At 37.5% G+C, this 25869-nt stretch overlaps 4 protein-coding genes and 1 non-coding gene across 10 annotated transcripts; 3 read left to right on the top strand and 2 right to left on the bottom strand.

The window, feature by feature from the left end:
• LOC18595045 (homeobox-leucine zipper protein ATHB-14) lies at positions 886-9131 on the top strand. 3 transcript variants are annotated; one of them, XM_018123716.1, is made up of 19 exons: positions 887-1265; positions 1362-1554; positions 3295-3454; positions 3842-3960; positions 4051-4141; positions 4288-4383; positions 4465-4578; positions 4668-4751; positions 4982-5137; positions 5233-5307; positions 5389-5495; positions 5706-5895; positions 6025-6213; positions 6296-6376; positions 6486-6647; positions 7196-7521; positions 7915-8026; positions 8305-8454; positions 8820-9122. In XM_018123716.1, the coding sequence occupies exons 2-19, from the start codon at positions 1382-1384 to the stop codon at positions 8964-8966; spliced, it is 2532 nt and encodes an 843-aa protein (XP_017979205.1). In that variant the 5' UTR covers positions 887-1265; positions 1362-1381; the 3' UTR covers positions 8967-9122. The 3 variants fall into 3 exon arrangements, with proteins under 3 accessions (XP_007022874.2, XP_017979205.1, XP_017979204.1); XM_007022812.2 differs by having other exon boundaries at positions 886-1554; positions 6486-6620; XM_018123715.1 differs by having other exon boundaries at positions 887-1554; positions 8820-9131.
• TRNAW-CCA lies at positions 12953-13024 on the top strand. The gene has a single exon. It is a non-coding gene; the product is annotated as a tRNA-Trp (tRNA).
• LOC18595043 (RNA polymerase II subunit 5-mediating protein homolog) lies at positions 13149-16527 on the bottom strand. Of its 2 annotated transcripts, none has more exons than XM_007022806.2 (11): positions 16108-16527; positions 15952-16011; positions 15696-15863; positions 15543-15609; positions 14886-15154; positions 14702-14797; positions 14528-14561; positions 14248-14369; positions 13823-13864; positions 13651-13728; positions 13149-13569 (listed from the first exon to the last, which is right to left on the bottom strand). In XM_007022806.2, exons 1-11 carry the CDS (start codon positions 16312-16314, stop codon positions 13513-13515), a joined length of 1200 nt encoding a protein of 399 aa, XP_007022868.2. In that variant the 5' UTR covers positions 16315-16527; the 3' UTR covers positions 13149-13512. The 2 variants fall into 2 exon arrangements, with proteins under 2 accessions (XP_007022868.2, XP_017979213.1); XM_018123724.1 differs by having other exon boundaries at positions 14284-14369.
• On the top strand, positions 16616-20529 carry LOC18595042 (kxDL motif-containing protein 1). Of its 3 annotated transcripts, XM_007022804.2 has the most exons (5): positions 16616-16841; positions 18033-18185; positions 18703-18755; positions 18840-19890; positions 20089-20507. In XM_007022804.2, exons 1-4 carry the CDS (start codon positions 16726-16728, stop codon positions 18845-18847), a joined length of 330 nt encoding a protein of 109 aa, XP_007022866.2. In that variant the 5' UTR covers positions 16616-16725; the 3' UTR covers positions 18848-19890; positions 20089-20507. The 3 variants fall into 3 exon arrangements, with proteins under 3 accessions (XP_007022866.2, XP_007022865.2, XP_017979214.1); XM_007022803.2 differs by lacking the exon at positions 18703-18755; XM_018123725.1 differs by lacking the exon at positions 16616-16841 and having other exon boundaries at positions 20089-20529.
• On the bottom strand, positions 20804-25539 carry LOC18595036 (DNA-damage-repair/toleration protein DRT111, chloroplastic). The gene is made up of 2 exons (XM_007022801.2): positions 24520-25539; positions 20804-21281 (listed from the first exon to the last, which is right to left on the bottom strand). The coding sequence occupies exons 1-2, from the start codon at positions 25369-25371 to the stop codon at positions 20985-20987; spliced, it is 1149 nt and encodes a 382-aa protein (XP_007022863.2). The 5' UTR covers positions 25372-25539; the 3' UTR covers positions 20804-20984.

The raw sequence follows: 25869 nt of genomic DNA, 5'->3' as shown, positions 1-25869 counted from the left end.
CATCCGGACCCATACTCGGGCCTTCAGAAAAGTAAAATTTTGTCTATCTTTATTGTTTTCTCTCTCTTCACGCCTCCCATGCAACATGCATGCCCACAGAGGCAACAGACGCATTATCTTCACATGCATCAATCATACATCATGCCATGCACGAGTGCATGCTTGTACTCACATACATACACATACAGACAGCATGCATGCATCACATAGGGTAGGATAGGAGCAACCAAACAAATGCTAGAGACAGAGCTAAAGTACTGATACAGTGATGCTAAAGAGAGAGAGAGAGAGAGAGGGATGCTATTTCTGCATCAGGGTAATCTTTTTAGTACGAGCAGTATATTTTAAAGAAAGAAATGAAGAGCTAAAAACAATAAAACAATCGTCTATAATTAAAACGTCTCTGCAAATGACAGGTTAAAACAAGCAAAAAAAAAAAAAAATCAGCCTCTCATTTATTCTTTCTTCTCTCTCTTTCAGTACAAGTAATTTTTATTAAAATATTTGTTTATATTGTTGTCAGAGGAAGAGAGAGAGTACTGATCAGCAGATTGTTTTGTTCGGAGGTTTTTTTTTTTATGATTTAAGCAGGAAAAGAGGAAAAGAAAGCAAGCAAAGGGAAAAGCTAAATGAAGCACATTTGGTCTTTTCAATTTCATTAGGCACTGGCATTGCTTGGTTTTTTCTTTCCTTTTTCTCTGTTTGATATCTCTGTCACATACAAAAACAATTATTATATTTATATACAACAACAACAACAAAAGAACACTACACACTAACACAGTCTCATCTCTCTGTTTCTTTCTTTCTCTGTCTATTTCTGTGGGTTGCTTTTGTTTTTGTTTATCTAAACGACACCCTTTTTCAGTTTTTTTTTTGAAAAAAATTAGCCCTGTCAGGCTATCACTCTCTCTCTCTGAAGAATCTCGAGATTGGCGTCTAAGATAAAGACCACAGGACCCCTGCAGTTTCAAGCTCTTCTTCTACCCAGTGCTTTTGAGTGAGAGAGAGAGAGAGAGAGAGAGAAACAAAGAACGAAGACAAAACCCATTATCTGATGAAGGAGAGAGGAGGCTCTCCTGGAGGAGAGAGCCTGCCTGTGAACAACACCGCCACCACCATCAACAAAGAAGGAGATCAGATTCAGAAACCAAAGCTAAAGCAACAAACTTAGTTTGTTCTGATAAGAAAGCAAGTGACGAGCTAGAGATTTGCTTTTATCTGCCGAAGACAATAAAAGAGAAACACTCAAAAACTCAGTCTGGGTGTGTCTTGTTTTTGGTGATCTCTTCATTTTGTTTAGTGTTTTATTTGTTTGGGTGTGTTTTAATGTGAAAAAATGGCACTTTCCATGCACAAAGACTCATCAAATAACAAGCAGATGGATAGCAGCAAGTATGTGAGGTATACACCAGAGCAAGTGGAGGCTCTGGAAAGAGTTTACAGTGAATGCCCAAAGCCTAGCTCTTTAAGACGGCAACAGCTCATTCGAGAGTGTCCTATTCTCTCCAACATTGAGCCTAAGCAGATCAAAGTCTGGTTTCAGAACCGCAGGTATTATTATATTATTCCCCTTTTCTTTTCCATGCTCTCTTTTCTTTCTTTCTTTTGTCATTGGGTAGTGTTCTTACCACTTCTTTCCATTCCCTTTTCTTCTGCCCTTTGTATTGTTTTCAAAACTATCCTGCTAGTATTAAAGTTGGCCCAAAAACAGGAATGGGAAATGGCCAGATGAATCAGTGCCTTTCTTTTAGTATTTCACTCTACTTTGTCTTATTTCTTGGTGTCTATATTTCTGTCAATTTAAGTTCATTTTCTGACAAAATAATGGACTTTTTTTTGCTTCCCAATCTTCTTGATCATCTACTGAGGAGACTTTATTTTTATTTAGTATTTTTCCTATCTGCATTTTCGTCTTGTTTTTCATTTATTTATATCATTTGTTGTTGGTTCGATTTGCATTAATGCCACATCCGATGTGTGGTTTCTTCAAAAGGTAGAACTTGGTAAAATTTTCTTCCCTGTTTTCTGTGTTTGAAGAACCGAAGTGTAGGTTTTTTCCTTCCTTTTTCAAAGAGGAGTAAGTGTTCTTTTTTATTTTCGTCTTTAAATCTATTTGTTTTCTTGTGATCTTTATTCACCTTTTTTTCTTTATTGTAAAAAAAATTATGTGACGGATATGGATTTCTGGGGAGATGATGGATTCTTCTTGACTCCATTGCTTTTCTCGTTTCCGCTTTAATGGTTTTTGTTTTACAAAATACTACTAATTATTCCTTTGCGCTTTGCCTTATATATTATGTGAAGAAATTGAAGGAAAATGCCATCCCATGGCTATTCTTTGTGGTAATGGTTAATTCTTGCTTTTTTTTTCCTTCTGATTTCTGGGTTCTTTAAAAGCTGTATGAAGTTAATGACAGCTAATCTAGTAGACCTTTGAGGACAATATATTTGCCTTTGTGTCGCTGGTTTTCTTGTGTTTTATCATTCGAACTTTTGACAATTAAGTTTCTGCACAATATCAAGATGTTTAAACAGAAACTTTTATGGTAGTATGTGTATATTCTTAATAGCAAGAAAGTCTCTGCTCCTTTTACTTGCCACTGATTTAAAGTGATGAAGGATAAAGGGAACTAATTAAATTTATTTTGTTTAGTATCTTTCCACTCATTTTACTAGCTATGTGCTTAGTTTTTATCCATTGTTGGTTTTTTTTTTTTTATAATTGGGGGAGGGGGATTCGAACCCTGCTCTTTACATAGGGTATTATGCACCAACTAATGAACCAAGGTGTAAATTTTATCCATTGTTGGCTGCTTTTTCCATGTTTCATTTTTTGCCTTCTACTTATATTCTTTCTTTGCTGACATTTTTCTTGTTTTTGGTAGCATTTTACGAATCTGTCTTAGGTTGTACAGTGTACACCGACTGGGGATCTTTTTTTTTTTTTTTTAATTCTTTCTAATGATGGATTCTCTCTTTTAGTGTCCTTTTACACCTTTAACATGTATAGTTGGTTTGATTGTAAAATGTTGCTAGATTTTCTTTTGGAACCCTTAACATCTCAAGAAATAGGCTATTTGGAAGTCGTTTGAAATAGTTCATTGTGTCTGGCATTGCTCTTTGGAGTGGGCCATTTCATATTTTGTCATTATTTGATTTTTATTCTTGTGTGTGTGTGTGTTAGATATATATGACTATAGGTAACAGATGAACAAATTCAGCAATTTTTGTTAATGAGAATTTATATGTTTATGTAATCAGTTTTCTGAATTCTTGTCCTTTTTTATGAAGATGCCGCGAAAAGCAGAGGAAGGAAGCTTCCCGCCTTCAGACGGTGAATAGAAAGCTGAGTGCGATGAATAAGCTGTTGATGGAAGAGAATGACCGATTGCAGAAGCAGGTCTCCCAGCTGGTCTATGAGAATGGATACATGAGGCAGCAACTGCAGACCGTGAGTGTTTCTAACTTTATTTCCTAGCTCCTGTGCTTTGAAATGTTTGGCAGCCGACTCTTTGATTGCAGGATTCATTCTCTCCTATTACTGCCTACATTACCAGTGGCCTGTCATGTTCTGGATATCTTGTCTTGTTTATATGAAAACTTTGTACGAAACATTTATGAGATACCAACTTCCTACACTTCCATGCATTCATGTTACAATTTATATTGCCAAATTGGAATTCAATTTTTAAATATCCCCTCATAAACCAATAATACTTGAGTTTCAACTTCTTGCTTTCATTTTTTAGATGCTTCTTCCATAAGAATCTTTGAAATTTTATGGGCATTATATTATTTTTGTACTTGAAATTTTTCTTACTTGTAAGATTATGAACAGGGTTCTGCAACGACCACAGACAATAATAGCTGTGAGTCTGTGGTCATGAGTGGTCAGCACCAACAACAGCAAAACCCAACACCTCAGCACCCCCTAAGGGATGCTAACAGCCCAGCTGGGTAAGTAAAGGATGTCTCTTTTAGTTCAAACATAAATTTGTAATTTCTGATTGGTCTCATTATCACTGAACCTTGTTTTTTATTTGCTAGCCTTCTCGCAATAGCTGAGGAGACCCTGGCAGAGTTCCTGTCTAAGGCTACTGGAACTGCTGTCGACTGGGTCCAGATGATTGGGATGAAGGTACAGCTCATTAAAATGTTCATTTTTTTGTGTGTATGTACTTGTGCATTAGTATGGAACTTCGCTTGATCATGTCTGACTTGTTTGCATGATATTTGCATTTCCCCAATATTTTGAAAATGTAACTTGCTGTTTGTATTATGTAGCCTGGTCCGGATTCTATTGGTATTGTTGCTGTTTCCCGCAACTGTAGTGGGGTAGCAGCACGAGCCTGTGGTCTTGTGAGTCTTGAGCCCACAAAGGTAATAATCTCCAACAATTTTCAAACAATGTCATGTGCAAATGCATGTAAATTTTAAAGTATATGATGGATCTCATTTCAGGTTGCGGAAATCCTCAAAGATCGTCCATCTTGGTTTCGTGACTGCCGATGCCTTGATGTATTGAGTGTAATTCCTACAGGAAATGGAGGAACCATTGAGCTCATATATATGCAGGTATGTTATTGTAGATATTGCAATTTTAAGCCATGTAGCTGATTTACTTAGTTTATTCTTGGCTAATCTTCTGGTTCTTTATTTACCAGACTTTTGCACCTACAACATTGGCAGCGGCACGGGATTTTTGGACGCTGAGATATACTACAAGCTTAGAAGATGGAAGTCTTGTGGTAAGTTGTATGCTGGTTCCTAGTATTGTCCTGTATGTTTCTCTTGGAGATGTTAACAGAGGTTTCACACCTTGAAGTTTACATAGATGGGAGAGGCTATAGAAATAGGTGAATATTGATGTTAACCATGCATCAGGAGGTTGATGTTAAGCTTTTTACATTTGTATGTTTTTAATCCTCAGGGTGTAAGGTGATCTTTGACATGTTTGCTATTTCATACTTATGTGCAGATATGCGAGAGGTCGTTAACATCTTCTACTGGTGGCCCTACAGGGCCTCCTACTTCAAGTTTTGTCAGAGCTGAAATGCTTCCTAGTGGCTTCCTAATCAGACCTTGTGAGGGTGGTGGCTCCATTATTCACATTGTTGATCATGTTGATTTAGATGTGAGGACAAGGACTAACTAACAATTCTGGCTTTTTAATAACTGAAAATTGATTTATTAAGTTGTGTTACCATTTTTGTACCTCTTATACATTAGGTTTGGAGTGTTCCTGAAGTTCTCAGGCCACTTTATGAATCGTCCAAAATTCTTGCTCAGAAAATGACCATTGCTGTAAGTTCATTAGCAGGATCATACGTTACTTAACATGTGAATGTTTCTTGTGTTAATTTTATCATGCTTTCTGTGATCCAGGCCTTGCGGCATATACGACAAATTGCACAAGAAACAAGTGGAGAAATTCAGTATGGTGGTGGTCGTCAACCTGCTGTTTTAAGGACTTTTAGTCAGCGACTTTGCAGGTTAGGCATTTACCATAGTATTGAGACACCTGGCTAATGAATTTATTAGTCTGCTGTATTACTATTACAGTATTGTGTGACTTAGTCAAGTAGGACGGGAGAAAGAGTTGGAAAGATTCAATTTTACATGCTCTTCATACTTCAACCCTGGAGGTTCAATTTCATTTGTCATTTCTATCCTCTGTTGATTGTTGTTCAAAATGATATTAGGGGCTTTAATGATGCTGTGAATGGGTTTGCTGATGATGGTTGGTCACTGATGGGTAGTGATGGTGTTGAAGATGTGACCATTATGATAAATTCATCTCCAGGCAAATTTCTTGGGTCTCAATACAACACCTCAATGTTCCCTTCTTTTGGGGGAGGTGTACTATGTGCCAAGGCATCAATGTTGCTTCAGGTATTTTCCCATATGCCAAATGCCATATGGGAGTAATTTTGTTTTTTTTTTTTGCATTAGCTTTAGCCTATATCACATAGGTCCTACAGTGGATTAACTTGTCATAAATCTGGTAATATGGAACTGCAGAATGTTCCTCCTGCATTACTTGTTCGCTTTTTGAGGGAGCATCGTTCAGAGTGGGCCGATTATGGAGTTGATACTTACTCTGCTGCTTGTCTTAAAGCTAGTCCATATGCGGTTCCCTGTGCAAGACCTGGTGGCTTCCCTAGTAGCCAGGTCATTCTGCCTCTTGCCCATACCGTTGAACATGAAGAGGTAATCATTCTTATATAATTGTCATTGATTTTCCATGAATTCTTTTTGATAAATTTCCTTTTAAAATATGTTTCTGCTATAGTTCCTTGAAGTTGTTCGGCTAGAAGGCCATGCATTCACGCCAGAAGATGTAGCTCTGGCACGGGATATGTACTTATTACAGGTTAGTTTAGTGTTATATCTGAAATTTTGTTTATTTGCTCTTTAGCAGATATGTTTATTACTGGTTGTTTCTTCGCTGACAATGTGGTTTCTAAAACATGTTGTGGCAGCTATGCAGTGGGATTGATGAAAATGCAGTTGGCGCCTGTGCACAGCTTGTGTTTGCACCTATTGATGAATCCTTTGCTGATGATGCCCCATTGCTGCCATCTGGATTTCGAGTCATACCTCTGGATCCCAAGACAGTTACGTTGACATGTCAATCTAGTGCTGTGAGTTTTTCCTTAGCATGCTTGTACTTTATAGGGATTTTTTTGAAAAGAAAAAAAAGAGATTGAGAAAATTCTTGTTTGCTCTAGACTTTGTAAATTGATTATGATGAATTGCATTTGCTTGAAACTTGTACAAATTGGTTTTCCCTTGTGATGTTTGGCTCATTTATTATTTTTTATTAATTAATTTACCTAGTATGTAAAGTCAGAATCATAGTTTGCTGGTAAAGTAGAATAGTGAAAAACCCCGATGCTCTGAATTATTTGAGAAGTTTTGGGGTTTCAACAGTTGGATTCTTTGGCAGGTCTATGATTTGACCTCACCCCACCTCCCCTCCCCTCCCCTTTTTAGGTTTGGCTTGTCTAAATACTGTAAATATAATGTTTTGTCGGAATAAACTTGAGGATTCTTAACCCTGCGAGCTTCCTATAATGAAGAATTCAGGAGAATAATTCCTCTTACTTTTAGGCAGTTTTTTTAGAATTAGTTTACCCCTTGACTGTTATAGTTATTCTCTGGTATTTGTTTCTGTAACTTTTGTATGCAGGATGGGGCTGGAGCAACTCGAACATTGGATTTGGCTTCTGCACTTGAAGTGGGCCCTGGTAGCAACCGCCTAGCTGGTGATGGTGATCCAAGCAATTATAACCTTAGATCTGTCTTAACCATTGCATTCCAATTCACTTTTGAAAACCACTTGAGGGACAACGTGGCTGCTATGGCTCGGCAGTATGTGCGTAGTGTTGTGGGATCTGTTCAAAGGGTTGCCATGGCTATTGCCCCATCCCGTCTTAGCTCCAATATGGAACCAAAAGCCCTACCTGGTTCTCCTGAGGCTCTTACTTTGGCACGTTGGATTTGTCGAAGCTACAGGTATGGCTTTGATTTTATGCTTTAGAATTTTGTTTGGCTTTAACCTGGCCCAGAGAAGGTTTTCAGCTTTGACTGTATCAGCATTTCACCATGGATTCTTAAAATTGTATTATTGGCAATGAGTTATGTTGGAGTTACTGGCTGTGGACATTTATATTTCATAAGACTGGTGTTAATGGGATGTATTAATGAACTGCGATGAGTTTCCTTCATTTTAATGAAAGAGCAGATGAGCCATGTGGAATTGTTGATCATTTTCTTTATCAATGCACTTAACTATTTTTACAGAGATGAAAAGGAAAAATACGAGGTTTTTCACCCACTTTCGTTATATCTTATTCTCTCTTTATGGACTTAATGTAATAAGAATGGTAATTGTATGGCTTATTTCAGAATTCATACTGGAGAAGAACTCCTTCGAGTAGATTCACAAGCTGGCGATGCTTTGCTGAAGCAACTGTGGCACCATTCAGATGCAATTATGTGCTGTTCATTGAAAACAAATGTAATGAACATTCTCCTTTGAAATTTTAAATTCCATGTTTCTTGTGGAAATGCATTCTTATTCAGTGTGTCTTAATCTTATTAGAGGTAAATTAAGCTTGAGTGTCATTTTATTCTTCATTTTACCCGCCTGAAACTGCAATCTTATTCAGTGTGTCTTAAATCTTATTAGAGGTAAATTAAACTTGAGTGTCATTTTATTCTTCATTTTACCCGACCGAAACTATCTTAATACTTTGTTCTAGGAAAACTAACGGAATTGGTCAAATTTTATTGCAGGCATCTCCAGTTTTTACCTTCGCAAATCAGGCTGGGCTTGATATGCTTGAAACTACTCTAGTGGCCCTGCAAGACATAATGCTGGACAAAATTCTTGATGAAGCTGGCCGCAAGATTCTCTGCTCTGAGTTCTCAAAAATCATGCAACAGGTAAAATTTTCAGTAAGTGGATTATGCAGCTCTGACATTGAATTTTTTCCATCAAACTAATACAAGAATGAATGAACCTGATTCTAACAGGTAGGCCCTTAAAACTTGCGAGTGTTGAATGTGGTACTGAAGCTTTGAAATGCATTTTAAATTGCATAAATAACTATAACATTCGACCATCTTGACCAGTCCTAACAATGTCTACTTTTCTCTAGTCTCCTAGGGACTGCCTTGACTCCTTTTCTTCATTTCTTAGGTTTAACAGAACAAAATGACACTGGCTTGTCAAAGTCATTGAGAAACCTTTTTTTTTATTCTTTGGCTTAGATAGAAATTTATCTAATGTGCTATATTTGTAATTGCAGGGTTTTGCATATCTCCCAGCAGGGATATGTGTATCTAGTATGGGCAGACCAGTGTCCTATGAGCAGGCTATTGCATGGAAGGTTCTCAATGACAATGATGCGAATCACTGCCTTACCTTCATGTTCGTAAACTGGTCTTTTGTGTGATCTAGTAAGATGTATGGAAGAATTAAATTTTAGGTATCTATTAAGTTATATATTTGCTCTTTAGTACTTGAGAAGATGGTATGATATATAAAGAAGTTATTGGTAGGATTTTATGAATGCTTATGTCTTTATGTGAATGGTTAGATGTTTTCTTGATGATGTGAATCTGCTTATCTTTAACTATCTGATTCCCTTTTGAGTTGGTTGGATCTCAATCAAATTGGATAATGTTGCGAGTAGTGGGGTAACAGCTGTGGGGCCTGCCTGCTGTTGGGTTTGTTGGCACTTCCAAGTTTTCTTGTGTTTGTCTGTTGCTTAGTTCCTTGCGGAATTGTGTCATTTTCCCATTTAAATACGGGGAAGATAAGACATGTTTCAACGTCATTATGCTCTTTTTGTTTTCCTGTCAAGCATCAATCCTAAGCGGGATTAAATTTTCCTCAAAAGACACAGAAGGATAAGGCAAACTATGCAGACCCTGGATGTAAAGCATGCTCTTCAAAACTGTTTTGCAAGACCCCATTTGCATTTCCCTACATGAACTCCGTAAAACTTTGGATTGTGGTCTTTTATAAACAATGATCTTTGACTCTTAAGTACGCTATATTTCCAGCAGATAAACGTCTTATAATGGTTCATCTTGATCATACGTTTTTTCCACATTGGAGAGCGATGTGATGTCACGTCTCATTCCAAATTTTCTATTTATTATGGCGATCTCTCTCAAGATGCTTAATTGATTTTGTGATGCTTATCATTTTCACCACCAACCTTCCCTTTGTGAAACCTGTTAAGATCAAGCATTTTGACAATGAACTTGCAAGCGAGGATCCGGGGGTTTTCTCAAGTGAATCCGAAGGGCTTATATTAAAAAGACAAGTGTATAGTTATGGTTGTCATCTGGACAGGAAGGTCCCAGTGTGAACTTTTGATTTTCAGGAGAATCGTTACAGAAAACAGCGAGAAATTTGTAAATTTATAAACAAGTTAAGGCATTTGTGATTTGACACGGCAGGAGAAAAAGACCCTGAAAGCAATTGATTGCTAGTATGGTATCTCGACGATTATTTACTTCCAGCAAAGGATGACAGACTCAGCCAACTGAAAGTTTAGTTGGCAGCCATCAGTCAGCCTGCAACTACAACGCTTTCGAATTTTGTTGGTCCTAGAACTCTTGATTCTTGAGTGGATTTGTTGTTAGAGCAAATTTTATGGGGTCAAGGATGAGACTAGACCAAGTCCTTGCTCCTAAATTCTAATGGCTTTTCAGTCTTCTCTCTCAGTTCACTACTGCAAAAAGAAAGAAAGAAAAATTAGTAATTGTAAATGGAGCGGGCTTTTCAGTCTATTTATTACAAATAGCAGGCCAGAAAATCTGCTTCTGCAATTATCCCAGGCAATATCTTGTCTAATAAATGACGATATACATCATGTCTAAATCTATGATCTGCTGCGAGGGAGGCAATCTTGATCAAATGAGGACAAACCAAAGCTCTATCCTCTATGGCATAGTCATTACTGGATTGTTGTGAAATGCTGGAAGAAATGCTATTATAGGTAAAAGATCCCAAGTCTCTCTCACTGAGATCATCAACTCTGAAGGATCCTTGCAGAAACTGAGAAGTCCCTTGCAGAATGATCATTTTTTTTTTTAAACTTGTAACCCTTTTTCCAATTCTGCAAATCCAATTCTTTTTTCAAACTGAAAAAAGAATCCACCATTCTCAAACTGAAATCTTGGGTTCCTGTATCCATCAGGGTGTAATCTCATGCGTGGTAGGCTGCCTAGGAGGATGCAAATGGTTTATAGAGCTGAGCTGAGTTTTGGGTCATACCATATCTGATATCCCTAAGCCGCTTATCCCAGATAGTACTACAGATTTATCAAGTGTCCAATACAATAGATTTGAGAATAACTTTGATAGTTTTATTATTAAATATTTACTGTATTTAATCCTTTTTACTAGCCAATTTAATCGAACCAGAAACTGAGACCTTCAACGGTTCAGGCTCCAATCCTTTTTCTGAAAAGGTTGAGCAATATATTGCAGAAACGATAAATAAAGTAACAATCCATATCTCAGTTGAAGGAAGGGTCACTTTCGGAATCCCAGCCCCAAAAACGGAACCAGCTTCTGCTCAATCAAAAATGGCTGATATTCATGGTTCTCTCTTTCCTAGGCGGGGCCCCACTCATTGTATGAATTATGAACGTTAACTGAGAGAACTGAATGCCCCCCAAAACCGTAGGTACGGATGTTTATTTATAGGGTTGCAGAAATCATGTAGACCATGCATGCAGATGGCAGCAAACATATATGAACATGTCATGGATGATGATACATAAAGAATGGGACCCATGCTTCGATCAGAGAGAGAATTAGTCTTAGGCTCTCAGCTAGCTATATATAGCGTTGAGGGCTGCCCTTTTCAGCGTTTGAAATTCGAGGCATTGTTTTAAAGTTGAGTGCGAAAGCCACTGTATTTTCGAGCCTCGTGCATGCTGCTGCTGTATGCCATATGGCCCCCTCTCTGTTTGTTTTTTCAGAAAAAAGAGGACAACGTTACTGCTGCGACTACTTAATTACATTTGTAATTATCTCATCCGCCATTTCCCAAATCTGCTGCTCAATGCTTTATACTAATCCTTTAGGGTTAGGGTGGGAGGTGCGGAGTGCAGACCAAAATTTAAAGCACTGTTCCCGCGTGGAGGGGACTACTTTTTTTCTGCTTTTGTCGATTGTTGTCTTGTATCATCTCATCTCATCTCATCTCATGCTTAGACCATACTTTTCTTTTCAGTTTTTGCTGTTCCTTTCTTTCTCTTAAAAATTTGTCACTTTTTCAGCACTAGGATTCATTCATAACTCATAACCAAGCGTGCTTTTGGTTTTGGATTCTTTTCATGCATTGCGTTGCGTTGCCCACTCTTACTATTCCACCACAGGTCACTGCACCCATTTTTTTTTATAAAAAAGAAAAGAAAAGAAAATCCCACATTAAAGTGCAAAGATCTCCGGCTTTTCAATGCCCGAGGGAAAGTAACTGTAAAAGGCAGACTGAAAAATGAAGGTTCATAAAAGAAAAAAAAAAAAGAAAGACAGAAAAAGAGAACCCATCTTCCCGAGGGTTTCTCCTTGTTCTTTTGTCTTTGTATATGTGTAGAATTCAAGAATAAGAGCTGTTTGCAGTAGTCGACTACTTTCCCTGGCTGTTGCATATTTTCAGGCTTGGAGATTTATTACTAGAATATGATGATATAGACGATTTATTAGTGGTACAAAGTTATGTTATAGACTAGTATTAATTATACATGGTCTGTCCCTCTACCTCTAGGGCGTTTAAAACAGACTTGGAGCTTTCTGGTTTTGTGAATGGTGGGGGGGGGGGTAAATTAAGAGCTGGATTGTTCTGCAGACGGAAACGAAATGATGATGATGGGGCGTTCTTTGCTCCTGCTGCACCTTTATCACTTGTAGTATGGTAGTTGATCATAAAAGAAAAAAAAAAAAATGAGAGATTGGTACTTGGTACTAGCGCGTAGTCAGTAATATTTTAGAGAGCGGGCATGAGAGTCAGAGTCTGGGGTTTTGCAGATGTGGATTTAGGGAAATTGCTTGGGGTAGAGAGTGGAGAGACTTGATCATTGATGCTTTTGTTCTTGGGGTTTTGTGTTGGACCAAAGAAGCAAGTTTTGAATGAATTGAAGTGTGGGTCTGAAGACTGAATATATCTTCATCAACACAAAAGTGAATTGGATTTGTATTAGTAGTAACTGCAAGTAGCAGTAGTTGGTCTCTGGTTTCTCATTTCTGCATTTTTTATGATTCCACGATTCAACCTTGATCCTTATCTCTACAACAGAAAAACCAATTTCAATTGCTTTCAGGAGAAACATGCATGAAAACAACGGCAATAAAATCCGCTTCAAGAAGAAGCTTTGATCTTAGATTCTAAAATTGTGACAAAAATCTTTAAGCAACCGTGGATCCGTGGCGCAATGGTAGCGCGTCTGACTCCAGATCAGAAGGTTGCGTGTTCGATTCACGTCGGGTTCAAAATTTTTTTTTGTAATTATTTCATTTTATTAAAATAAAAGTTGCATAAAAGGTAACCTTAACTTAAATACGTTCCAGGATATAGCATGTGCTTTCAACTGATTCGCACATCATTTTGACTGTCTTTGAATAAACAAATACGAATACTAATCTATTATAATTATAATCATTCTGTCTCTTTCCCCTTTATTCCTTGTCTCCTCAAAGCATTCTTTCTCATTTGCCAAAGCCCTTCTAAAAGGGCAGAAGAATGCAAACCCAAGCCCAGTCAAAAGAGGTTGTAGTTGGGCCTTTTCTCTTCATCCTCAACAGCCAAGGGTCCATTCTCCAAAATTACTTACAATGATATATGTGAATCAAACAAGCATAAATCATAAATATACAACATTCCTATTTTCTATTCTGCTACAAGTATCCTTGGTGCTGCTCAGAGTATAAGCCAGTGGTGTTAGATTTCGTGCCTTCCCATGTTTCTTAACCACGCCAAACTACTTTCTTTGCATTTTGAATCTAGACACTGGCTTCCACGGTTGAGAACCAGAAAGCTGCTAAGGACAAATTGGATTAGAACTCAATGGACTTTACTAAATTCTTACATGCTCCCAAAGGTGTATAGGCAGCAATACCTGTGATGAAGTTGTACTTTGACCCGCCAAATTTTTCTCCATATTCTCATTATGCTCTACTATGGAGCCTGTAAAAGCCTTTATATAATAGAGAGTAGTACATCATGATCCATAATCGCATGCATCATGCCCATGAAAATGAAAAACTAACCAACATTGGAGGTAGATGTACCTTGGAACCATCAAATCCTGAATTTGAGGTCTGGACAGATTTCTGTAACAGAAAATTGGAGTCAAATATGTATTTAAAAGCCCTTCCATGAGGATCTTGCAAGTTTTAATGTACTTTATATAAAGATGAAACTCAAACTGAAATCATCATTGTTATGTAAACTGTTCTAAACATAATTGATACTATGTTGTATTGTTCTTTTCTCTTCCCCCCAAAGACCACTGCTTCCAATATTATGATGCCGATATAATACGCATAGGCTCAACACTTTAAAATTGCAATGCTTGTGCCAGATATTTGAAATTTTGGACATTGAAACGAAGAAATGCCTTGCAGCAATGAAGACCAAGGATGAAGGTATAGAAGCAAAAAGCATTTTAAGGGGACAACGGTTTGAATAGAGTTTAAATACAAGCTATAGATACCTCATTTCTTGATGAATGTTCTACTGCAAACTTCACCTTTTTTTCAGAAGGTGCAGAAGCAGTAATGGAAGGATTTAACATCTTTGTGTCTTGGCGCATATTCCCACTATGTGACATTTTACCTGAATAAGATAAAATAAAAGAATTGTGTCATCCATAAAACAAACTTTAAATGATATGTAAGTCTATTGGTGGATATGACAAGATAGTTTCTTTTCCTTATTAGGTTTACATGATTAACCACATGAGTAAGTCAGAGATATAAAACACCAATACTGACCTTTCGTAACAGGTTCTACCGTCAATCCAGTACACTGCATTTTGAAATATAAAAGAAATCAATGGCTTGTACAAACACAAAAATTAATTCACAGTGTTGAGCATCAATAAGTGACAAAGATTAACAAAAAAGGTAAAAGAGTAAAGAAAAAATACAAAGAATTAAGTCTCTTACAGCTAACTGATTAATTAAATCTTGATGATGATAATTATTAGACATCTCTTCTTTCATTGGATCTTTGCCTTTTGACTGCTGTAGCGGTTTCCTTGACTGATACACCCATGTCATAAGTAACCAGAGAAATCATTCAATGTATAATTGTATTCAACATATAAAAAGCATCAAGTCTCAACATTACCTCTGAATATCTTTGATCATGATCAAGAGAACTGTAACCTTTATTCTTTTTTCTGTCAAAAACAGCTTTAGTTTGCTCCTTGTCATCACCGTCACTTTCAGCAGGATTGTTATCCTGATCTTCATCATCCTCTCCACAACTTTCAGCTGCAAGTTCTTCTTTCTCAAGTTCTTCCAACCTGGACATTATACGGGCATATTCTTCATTCTCAGATGCACCCACCATATTGTCTGCTTCAGTGAAACTAGGTGAATCTTGCTCCAGTGGATCTAAAAAAGAAAAAGTCTCGCCTGACTTATAATCCTCATCTTCAGAAAAGTAATCAATAACCATTTTATTCTAATCAAGTAAAAATAAAAGTAACAAACATGTGATAAGTAGGCTGCATGATTAGTGTGTGTATATATATATATATATATATATATATATATATATATAAAGATAGGAACAGAGTAAGACGGTAATGCAATGTGTTAAACAGACGTTGGATGCCAACTGTGTTAAAGAAATAATGGAAGCAACTAAAGTTCCATTAGCTTTGTCTATGACATAAATCAGAATCCAGTGGCTTCCATTTTCATCTCTACTAAATCAAGTAAAGTCCAAAGTTTCAATGCTATGCTACTGATAGGAAAAAAAAAGGGAGCAAGACCCTGCCTGATTGAGATTCCCTCTGGGTAGAACTCTCATCCTCGTACTCTTCCCTAATCTCCACAAGACCCTCCTGTAACAATAGAATCATGACAATTGGTAAAGACTAGCTACAAAAGAGAATCCAGTTTAGACTCCAAACAAGATACTCAAACTTACTGCTGCTTCAGAAGCAGTGGAATCAAAAAAGGAAGCCTCAGCTTTAAGATCCTGCATGACGGCCTTCAACGAATCTACTTTAGACTCCAATGACTTCCCTCTTCTCTTTAGAATTTCAGCAGCTTGTTTAGCTGTTCTTTCCGCATAGTAACTTTCTCCCAGTAGAACCTGCAGTTAGTTTATATTCTTAAACCAAAATGCCAAACTTTTTTAATTTCAAAATTAAGCTTCTAATTTTAGCTTCAAGGTACCATACCAGAAACTCGTTCGTGTGGATCAAGCGACCAGGAAGAAACGCCGCTTTCCCAAAGGGAACCTTTAAAAATTAAAAAAAAAAAAAACTTCACTTTATTTTTACAAAAAGAAGCATAAATACTAGTAAAATCGATTGATTGTAAATGGATAGGCTTGCCATGATATCGTGGTGGAGTTCGTCGGGGAGCTTTTGAACGAGGTTAATGAGGGAGGTGTTATCGGCGATGAAGCCTCTCAATTGGTTCATTTCATTCTGCTTCTCTAAAAGCGTCTCCTCCACCCGCTTCGCCGCCTTCTGCGCCTCCTCCGTGGGGAACATCGACGATAGCGACGTCACCGTCCGTTTCACTTCTGTTTTTCCCATTCTTATTTATTTTTTGTAAAATTATGGGAAGTGTGAAAAGATGAAGAGAGTGTGCCCGCCACTGCAACTGTGTCTTGTTGTTTTCCTTTCGACTTCTGTGGAGTTTGGACAAGGAAGAGTGCGGCTAAGGACTTTCTAGGAGAGGAGTTTGGGGTTCAAGCTTTCGATGTTCCTCCTGTGAACAGGAAGATGGCTTCGTTTAAGGGCAATGAGACGGTGTAGTTTAGGTTCCATCAGTATTGCCACGTAGGCGCCACATCAGCATTTGGCGCAGAAATTTAACTTCTGTTATTTAAGCTGCGGTATTGGGCCTAAGTCTCGAAGGGGAGTCGGTGAAGTTGAAATTTCGAAAAATAAATGAATAATAGAGAGGAGAAAAACACCTAACAAAATTGAGCATCGAAAAGAGTAATGGAGGAATCGGAGAAAGAATCCATAAGAGCAGCTTCAAAAGAGGTGTCTCGTCAGTTCAAAACCTTAATCGATACCAATGATTTGGACTCTCTCAAGCATCTGCAGCACCTCATGTATGTTTTTTTTTTTTTTCTGCACTTTTTACTTTTTCTTTTGTTTTGATTTGATTTTTCGGTTGTATGAAAATTCATTTGGTATATTTCTTTTAAAAGAAAAAAATTGGATTTGATTTAATTGTTTGCTGAAATTAATCTGCAAAACGGCGAAAATGCTTACTCTGTTTTCTTTCCCTGCTCATTTTTTGTCCTTGTTGGTGCATTTAGTTTGTTGCTTTAGTATTTTAAGAATAGATTTCTAAATGGAATTTGAAGATGATGCAATCAAATAAATGGCTTTTTGTGTTGGATATTTTCAAGAAATTCGAGATTAGCATTTGTGCTTATCATTAGGTTGAAACGTTTATGATTTATTACTTGAAATTAACATTATTAATTTGTTAACATGTAGTTTATATTTACAAAACCAGTCTGATTATTGAATCATTAGGAGAGTATTATAATAAAAATAATAATTAAAATTGGCATCTTCTAATGGATTAATGGAGTCGTAATTGCATTTTGTATATAGACAGGTTAACATGGCATTTTTTAAAATTCAGGTCAGAATCATTTCAAGCTGGTTAACCAAGAAACAGCATGTTTCGTGATCTTATTAAATGGCTGGAAACTATTCTTGATCATTCTTTTTCATCATTCAAATCAGTATAATATCGGGCAGAAAAAACTAATCTCCATAAATGAGCTATACTCTGTCAAGATGCTTTTTGGATTGCAGGAACCAGGTGTTCCCTGATTCTTAGCATACATGAAAATGATATGAATACAAACATAAACATTTATATCTTGGTTTTTAGAGATGTTGTGTCAGATGCGGCATGTCTATGTCCCCATGCCTTTGTTTACAGAATTAGGGGAAAGGGGCATTGCCTGGCATTTATCCCCAAAGTCACTTAATAGTCATTTCTCAAGCTAAGGTCACTTTTTGTGGTTGCAGTGTGCAGAAACATTTGTCCTGAGAATTGAAAACAGGAGACCCTCTACAGTCTTGAGAACAAAGATCTATCTAGCTTAGCTTACTCTGCCAAAATTATTATAAGTTTACAATGGGATGCTTTTTAAACTCTCCTGTATGTACTGTTCTGTTGTTGTCCCTGCTTTGGTCGCATATTTTGGGAAGGTAGCTTGAATTTGTGTAACAATATGTTTTCCTCTATTCTTAGTTTTTATTTATGCTACAACTTGCAGATTGGGAAGGTTGCAGGACAGCAATGCAGTTTTATCTCATTTTAATGAGTACTCAGAACATTGCTTTGCTGAGGTTTCTAGTGACTTTTCAAGAAATACACGTCTCTTGAAGTCTATGAAGTCAGACCTTAATTATATATTTCAAAAGCTTAGGTATAATTTCTTTATAATTTCTTGTTTTAAGTGATCACATACAATATTTTTATTAAATAATTTTTTTTCTGTGATGACATTTAAATTGTAATACATGTGAAGGTTCTTGTATATGGGATGTGTCAAGTTATTGGTCATATTACACTATTGTCGCCTTATTATCTGGCTATTGTACTTTTGCCAATATACTCTAGTTGCACAACTGGTATCCGAAGACTCCTTTTCAGTCATGTTTGATCATCTCTGTTTGTACTCTCCAAAGGTTACTAAACTTGATTTCTCGGGTAGAGTTAGAAATTGTACAATAAATTAAATCAATATATAATGCAATGCTTTGGTGGAGAAAAAGGAAAAGTATGATGTAAAAAATTTTTTGGAAGCTTAAAGAATGCATTAACTGATTGTAATTTTTAAAATTTTGGTATCTGCTTCAGTTAGCAACATTTGAATGTGAGGACACACATCTCGGTTCCTTTTTGTCTAACTGCTTTACGTTTATCTCTGTATGGATTTCAAGTATTGGATTTACTTTTCGACATATTGCAATTTTTGTTCCTGATTTAGACTATCGTACGTATCTATAATTGAATCATAGCTGATCCAGAAAGAGTCTCTCTGTCCATTTACTGATTTATCTACCTATTTATACTGCAGGAGCATGAAGGAAAAAATTATGGCTACATATCCAGATGCATTTCCGGATGAATTAACTAGGGAAGAATTTGACCAAAGACCAGACCTAGAAGTGCCTCAGTAGCTTGACTTGATTGTTTTCTTTTGCATAGGCTATTATGATAGTTATCGCCGCATTCGTTGTATCTGTAACGGAAAGAGATATGAAAAGTAGAGAAAACATGCTGTTTTATAAATCTGTTATGCATTTAAGGTTATTTATTTTTGTCTAAAAATACTTACGGCAGTATGTGGGAATAATTAGTGAAACCAGGGTTGATCCCTGAATCTCAGATGAAAAACATCTGGTCTAACAGAAGCAGAACGTTATGTCTTAGAGTGGGGGCGACTTTTGAAAGAAAAATTGTATGTTGTGTATGGTTGAAGACACGTGTTGGACAGTGAATGTGGAATGGCGGTGGAACAAATTACGAAATTGCAGGCTTTTGGGCTTGATTTGTTTTCCGAAAGACAAGTCCTGGCTCTGAGGGAGAAGAAGGGAAGGGAAGGGAAGGGGAGGGATAGGAAGGTTGGTTTTCAGTTTAGACTGAGAACATGTTTGACTCTGAACAGTTTTGCTATGTTGCGTTAGTACTTCCCTAACACGCGCTCTACTCCAGCGCGTGACTGTGTATCCCCAAGGCAGCCAACAGCAGCACGCAAATCTTACTTGCCTACCTTCTTCTTTAGGGATGAGTAGCATGCAATATGCGTCATGCAACAGAGGCCACAGACCATAGCGACTTTAATTTGTTGGACGGCATTTTCTTTTGTGAAGGAGATGGGAGAAGGGAGAGGGAGAGGGAGAGGGAGAGGGAGAGGGAGGAGCGAGATTGAGAAAGAGAGGACCAAAATGAGAGAAAGGCAAAGAAGGGCAATAACTACAAACATCTTTCATGGGCTTAGGAGGCATGGCGGATACCATCTCTTCCCTCGCGCTGATATCAATCAAGTCCTTCGTCAGCTTGCCAACGAGGCTGGTTGGGTGGTTGAACCCGATGGCACCACCTACCGCTCCGTCTCCTTCTCCAAGGTACTACTAACTTTTTCTTTCCCTGCGAAACAACGCCACAAACTTATTACATGGTCTGTCTACTTTAAAACACTTCTACTATGAATGCCTTGGACAGGACAGGATCATGGATTTAACTATTCTCTTTTGATTTCACCCTTTGCGTTTAAAATTTTGGTTTTGTTCGGCTCAACTTTCTTCGTTGATTGATATCTCCAGACTGCCAACTGCTGCCCGGTTTGTGGAGCCATGAAACCAATCACCGCCCCAACACCCAGTAGCAGCGTTGTGATAGGTGGAGGAGAGTGTTCGACCACCGCATCCCCTCGACACAACCCGGTGGCAGCTGTCGAAGATCCCATCCGCGTCATTGACAGTTTTTGCGACGATCTCATTCCCATAGCTCCTTACATGTATGGTGGTGAGGATGGGGTTTCAACGTTGGCATTGCAGCAACTGTACCCACAGGAGGCAGCACCACCTAGCCAGTGCATGCCACCTGGTTCACCCCTATTAGGGGCAATAAGGAGGAAAACATATAACTAAAAACATTTCATAGAAACAGACTACATATCACCTTGGTTCAGTTTATGAGTTTAAATTCCAATCTACATTCTAAACTTACTTTGGTATGGATATATTCGTGGGTTGTCGTTTTAATCCACAATTTTTTAAGGGATTATGAGGTAGAAAACTAAAGGCACAAGTCTGAATTGAACGCTTCTATACATTTAAAAAAAAAAATCAATTTAAAAATTTTGTCCCTGGAAGAAGTTACATGTCAATGTCAATCTGTATTAAAATGGAATCCATCTTCTTTTTGAATCATTTGGATTAACGTAAATGAAGCTATAGACAAAAGGAAATGCACATAGACATAGATAGCCATATGTAATAGTGCAAGCAAGCCACACATATCAAAACAATACAAAACTGATGAACAAACGCTCTATCTCAACAGCCTTCATATTAATATAACAATCACTTGCTACAACTCTTCGCTTTTAGTAGTACAAATACAAATTATGAAAATGTCCAAAACAAACTCCAAGCTTGGATGCGTGCTACTTACAACACTTGTTTGGATCAACTATCAGTGCACCTCCTTCACTGCATCAAGAAAAACCAGGAATTTCCCCTGGCATCGGAGCAAGCTCATTCTTACTAAACCTCTCCTCATCATAGAACGAGGCTTTAACAACCCTTCCCCCAAAATACCGACCATCAAGGTCAATCAATGCTTTTGTTGTTTCCTCTGACCTCTCAAACTGTATGAATATTCTCACTGCCTCCTCTACTGGGAAATTTGGCTCTGTTATCTCAAATATCAAAACTCGGGTAACACTTCCATACTTGGCACACTCAGATCCAACCTCATCTTCTAGCTCATCATCTACTTCACCAGGACCCACCTTCAACAAGGAAGCACAATAGTTAGCCACTCCCACCTCCATCTCGTCAGCGCATCTCAGTCATCAAGACAGCAAACAAATCTCTCATATTCTTTCTCACTTTTATCATTTATAGGTGATAAAAATTATCCAGATAATAACAACTAATTTCATGAACAGCTTAAACACATCCAACAAGACAAGGAAAAATGAAAATCAAATAAACACTACATTAGGAAAAATAATTTGCACTGAACTCGGGATGAAGTTGGCCGTATCCACAACCAACATATGCACAGAACAGTCAACACCAACATGCATCCTAAGAAATTGGCTACCTTTCTCTTCTATATAATTCAATGCAAACAAATTATACCATCATAATTACTTCCAAGAAAGCACCAGAGCTAGACAAGAAAGAATTACATTGCTCTTATAAAAAATAAAAGAATAGAAAACTGTTTTAATAGTAAGAACCCCATTATTGCCAGATTGCATTTGCTGTCATCATTCTTTAAAATGCACTTAGTAAATTAATTTATCCAAAATTATATATGCCATGCTTGTTCCATTTCACTGTTACTTACAGTGCAACCAAGTTAAAGGACATGAAACCAAAGAAAAGAAAAACAGAGGAGAAGACCATGTAAATCTTCTTCCTCTAGTTTTCTCCTGTTGGTGGGAGAGCTTGTAGGAGGTGTATAGTTAAGAGAAATTATGAAGAAACTTGAGAAATAAAGGGGGAAAGGATGTGAAGACGAACCACCATTTTACCATCCTTCTCGACTGTTAATACATGCATTAGACTAATTAAGTCATTGCTCTAGTCATTCTTAGTGCCACACATCTTTTCAGTTCAATATGCTTCACTAGTTAATGATATGACCATTATAATGTAAATAGATACAAGCAAAGACACTCGTATAATTATCATATAGGCCCAAGATAACCCAATCATGTCACAAGCCTAATATCAGGGAATGCCAAGCTTGGCTATATCAGTGGAATCCAACCCTAGCTGAATGCTTTATAATATATCCAGCTAAATGATTTTTTCAAGACACAAACTTTGCCCCAATGTCTATTTCAAAATGTGAACTTTTTGATTTGGTCATTTCAGGACCTAGACTTTAAAAATTGAACATATTCAGGTAAGGGTGGTTGACGAACCTTTTTAATTTTTTTTTTCCTGTCAACTAGGCCAACATCACTTTTGAACTTTTTCCCCCTTTTCTTTTTGCTTCTTTCTCTTCTTTTTTTCAAAATGTCTCTTTCTCACCATAGACACAACTTTCCTTTTTAATTCTTCAGCCTTTAACTTCACTAAACTGCCCCCTTTCAAGTCCAAATTTCAAGATTAAACACATCTTCCAAGATACAAGGAAAAACTTATATGCACTTGATTAATCAAAGGAATTTTAGAGGTTATAGTTTAAGAGGAAAAGAGGCTTTCTCTTTTCAAGGAAGGGATTGTCCGACTCAACTTTTGCCTTTAAAAACTACTAATATAGAGTCAACCATTTTTAAGAGCATTAGTTAATATCATGATTTATCATTTCCAAGTAGGAAATTCACCATTTTTAAGAGCAAAGGAAAGTAAATGAAAGATTGTGTTGATGATACAGGGTCATGACAAAAGCTATAGTGCACATCGCTTGAGTAGGAATCAAACTTTGGCTTTAGAAGCATCTAAGAAGAGTATATATTAGAAAATCAAACATTATTAAAAAAAAAAAAAAGGCGTTCTGGACTTCTATACCCAATGATGTAATGGCTAAACTATAAATTTCCGAAATCACACCTATAAAACATTCCTTGGTTGTAAATGGAGTCTAGATTCTTCGTATTTGGACAGATGTGTCTGATATGAAATTTGGACTTGAAAGGGGCAATTGAAGAAATTAAAGGCTGAAAAATGAAAAAAAAGAAGAAGAAGAAGAAGAAGAAGAAGCTATGGCTACTGTGGGAGAGAATAAGAAGGGAAGGATTGAGAGAGAAAGCAACATTCTGAGAAAAAAGGGGAAGATTAAATGGTGATGTTGTCTACTTGACTGCCACATTATGTGCCACCTATCACTTTTACAGCTACATGGAAAAATTTAATGGATCTAACAGATTCTGCAATCAATTTTCCTGAATTTGTTCAATTTTGAAAGTTTAGATCCTAAAATGACCAATTAAAAGTTAATGTCCTGAAATGGACATTGGGGCAAAATCCATGTCCTAAACAAGCATTTAGCCTAATACGTCCCAACATGCCCCCAACTGTTTCAAACTAGCCTGAGAGAGACATGTTTTCAGCGAAATTAAAAACTTCAATTAACACAAGCAGTAAAATTTTTTTGCCAAGAAGCCAACGAGCCTAGTCCTGCTGAAGATGGCCTCCCAAGAAAGGTGACATGAAAACAACCGTATCCCCCAAGACCTAATTTTTATTTGTACGATATCAACTCTCAAGACCAAACCGAAAGACATATGGTCGCCAACCTAAGAATCTACGATTGCAATGAATAGCAATTCAATACACTAGAATGGAAAAATTTTAGACTAGTGAAGCACTGCATTCTTCAGATTTGTCCTAAAACAAGCATCAGCCACCCAATTAACCACAAACAACTTCTTTGAGTACTTAAATTTGATCTAACATAAGGCTTGAAATAAATTTCATGTTAAACTTATGTTGCATATTGCTAGAGTCTGTCAAGCACTCAAAAATCCATGTATTCCTCTTTATGGTGTTTATCACAGTGATTGGAACAAACATAAACAATTTGCCATATTCTTTTGCTACTTTGTTGTTGGATGATTTAAGCATTCAATGGTTGCGACACTGCATCCATTCTTTTCTCTGTGTTATATGAAGTTTCATCCAAGCAATCAGTGATCTAGTATGCGTTTCCAACTTAGACAAGACACAGAGGGCACAGAATCAAGAAAGGCAAAAGAGAATTTACAAGTCCAATCACTATCATCAAGGCAACCATCAATAAATGCCAGCATGAAATAGCATCAAGACCTAAACCAATAAGTAGGATATGCCAGAAGCCTTTGATCAGGATGACATCCATGAAAGCACTAGTTTTGAAAATTACATATTAAAAGTAGTTGACATACTGAAACCAATAGAAAAGAGGTCAAGCAAAAAAGGCTACTGAAGCCACGTAAGAAAAATTTGAGCAGCGAAGTTTAAATTGCAAGCAGAAATGCCATCTAAAACAAACATAAAAAAAATTAGCAAGAAGGGCAATTGGGCATATACCATGTTCCTAAGCAGCAAAACACGAGTAGGGGGGCCATTGAAACTGACACTCTTGACCTTCTTATCAGGCTTAGTCTCGCTGGCATTCACAATCACACCAGCTCTCCTGTCTGTCTTCTTTGCCATCAATGGAGTAGTAATTCCCTGCTCCTGCTTTCCAAGACCCTGCCCTTCCTTCCACCCCATTTTCGCCATCATCCTTTGGGCGGCAGTCATCTGCCCACCTGCCCCAACGCCCAGCCCACTTGTCTCCGACTTTCCAATGGTAAAGCCCTCAGCATTCCCCGGCGGAGACGGGGACCTTGGCACTCCGCCACTCATGGCTGCACGTCGTCTCCAAGCCTCTTCGCCTGAAATATTCAACCTTGAATCATTGTAATCTCCTTCCCTTTCCCTTTCCCTCTCCCTCTCCCTCTCTTCTCTCTCTCTCTCCCTCTCCTCCTCTTCTCTCCTCCTCTTCTCCAATTCCCTCCTCATCTCCTCCTCCATAGCCTTCCTTTTCTTCTCTCTCCGATAGTCCTCGTAGTCATTGGGCCTGGCTGGGTCATACTCTTCCATTACAGTGGAAGTGACGCCCACCAGTGCGGGCTGCTGTTGCGCCATTTCGTCGGGCGCAACCGGCGTGGGGGAGGGGGAGGCTGAGGCTGAGACAGAAGGTGTCGTTTTGGGAATTGAGTTTTTGGGTTTGTTTTGGGATCTGAGGATTGTCTGTGGCGGAGCGAACCCTGAGAAAGGCTTGCGGAGGGTCGGAGGCGCCATCTTGGTGCTGCTTGACCACACCGTGGAGTTAGTGCTGGGTTTGTTATCCTCATCGGACGGCGGAGGGAGGTCCCCGTACAACCCACCTAGCATTTTTATTTTTCACACCGTTTCGGCTCTTTTTCTCGGGTCTCGGAAGGAAAAACCCAGAAAGAACATCAAATTGAAGTAATAATGAGAAAAGGAATCCGATTCAAAGTTTTGCGCTTTGAGAGGAAATATGGAGGAAAAAAGGGGGTAAAGGTTTAGTAAAACTGAAATAATGAGAAGACACTGCAATATATATATATATAAATTGTAAAAGATTAAAAATATATTATTATTATTATTATTATTATTATTAAATAATAGATAAGAGAATACATATATTGATGAACTAACAGAAAGAAGAATGAAGAAATGACAAATGGAAACATTAAAGAAATGAATCAAACACATATATACGAATACAGGCGGATCTTACTTAGCATGGATTGACCCGAATCTATTTTGCTTGAATTTATTACAGTAATTTATGAACATAAAAGATGTAATTATTATTTTTTTGAAAATTAAAATGATTAATAAATGTCTGTTTGTTTAAGTAATTGC

This window comes from Theobroma cacao, chromosome 6 (genome assembly GCF_000208745.1).
Source record: "Theobroma cacao cultivar B97-61/B2 chromosome 6, Criollo_cocoa_genome_V2, whole genome shotgun sequence".
Classification (NCBI taxonomy): domain Eukaryota; kingdom Viridiplantae; phylum Streptophyta; class Magnoliopsida; order Malvales; family Malvaceae; genus Theobroma; species Theobroma cacao.
The sequence above is the reverse complement of the archived record's forward strand: the minus strand, read 5'-3'. Positions and strand labels throughout refer to the sequence as shown.

Excerpts from the sequence above, each read along its gene's own strand:
- LOC18595045 (XM_018123715.1), top strand. The coding sequence starts at position 1,340 with ATGGCACTTTCCATGCACAAAGACTCATCAAATAACAAGCAGATGGAT. Across the intron at positions 6,214-6,295 it reads ATACCGTTGAACATGAAGAG|TTCCTTGAAGTTGTTCGGCT; the intron begins GTAATCATTCTT and ends TTTCTGCTATAG. Across the intron at positions 6,377-6,485 it reads GGGATATGTACTTATTACAG|CTATGCAGTGGGATTGATGA; the intron begins GTTAGTTTAGTG and ends ATGTTGTGGCAG.
- LOC18595043 (XM_007022806.2), bottom strand. The coding sequence starts at position 16,314 with ATGGGAAAAACAGAAGTGAAACGGACGGTGACGTCGCTATCGTCGATG. Across the intron at positions 15,610-15,695 it reads CCACTGCTTCTGAAGCAGCA|GAGGGTCTTGTGGAGATTAG; the intron begins GTAAGTTTGAGT and ends CTATTGTTACAG. Across the intron at positions 15,155-15,542 it reads CCAGAGGGAATCTCAATCAG|ATCCACTGGAGCAAGATTCA; the intron begins GCAGGGTCTTGC and ends TTTCTTTTTTAG.
- LOC18595042 (XM_018123725.1), top strand. The coding sequence starts at position 19,573 with ATGCAACAGAGGCCACAGACCATAGCGACTTTAATTTGTTGGACGGCA. Across the intron at positions 19,891-20,088 it reads GCTCCGTCTCCTTCTCCAAG|ACTGCCAACTGCTGCCCGGT; the intron begins GTACTACTAACT and ends TGATATCTCCAG.
- LOC18595036 (XM_007022801.2), bottom strand. The coding sequence starts at position 25,371 with ATGCTAGGTGGGTTGTACGGGGACCTCCCTCCGCCGTCCGATGAGGAT. Across the intron at positions 21,282-24,519 it reads TTTTGCTGCTTAGGAACATG|GTGGGTCCTGGTGAAGTAGA; the intron begins GTATATGCCCAA and ends TCCTTGTTGAAG.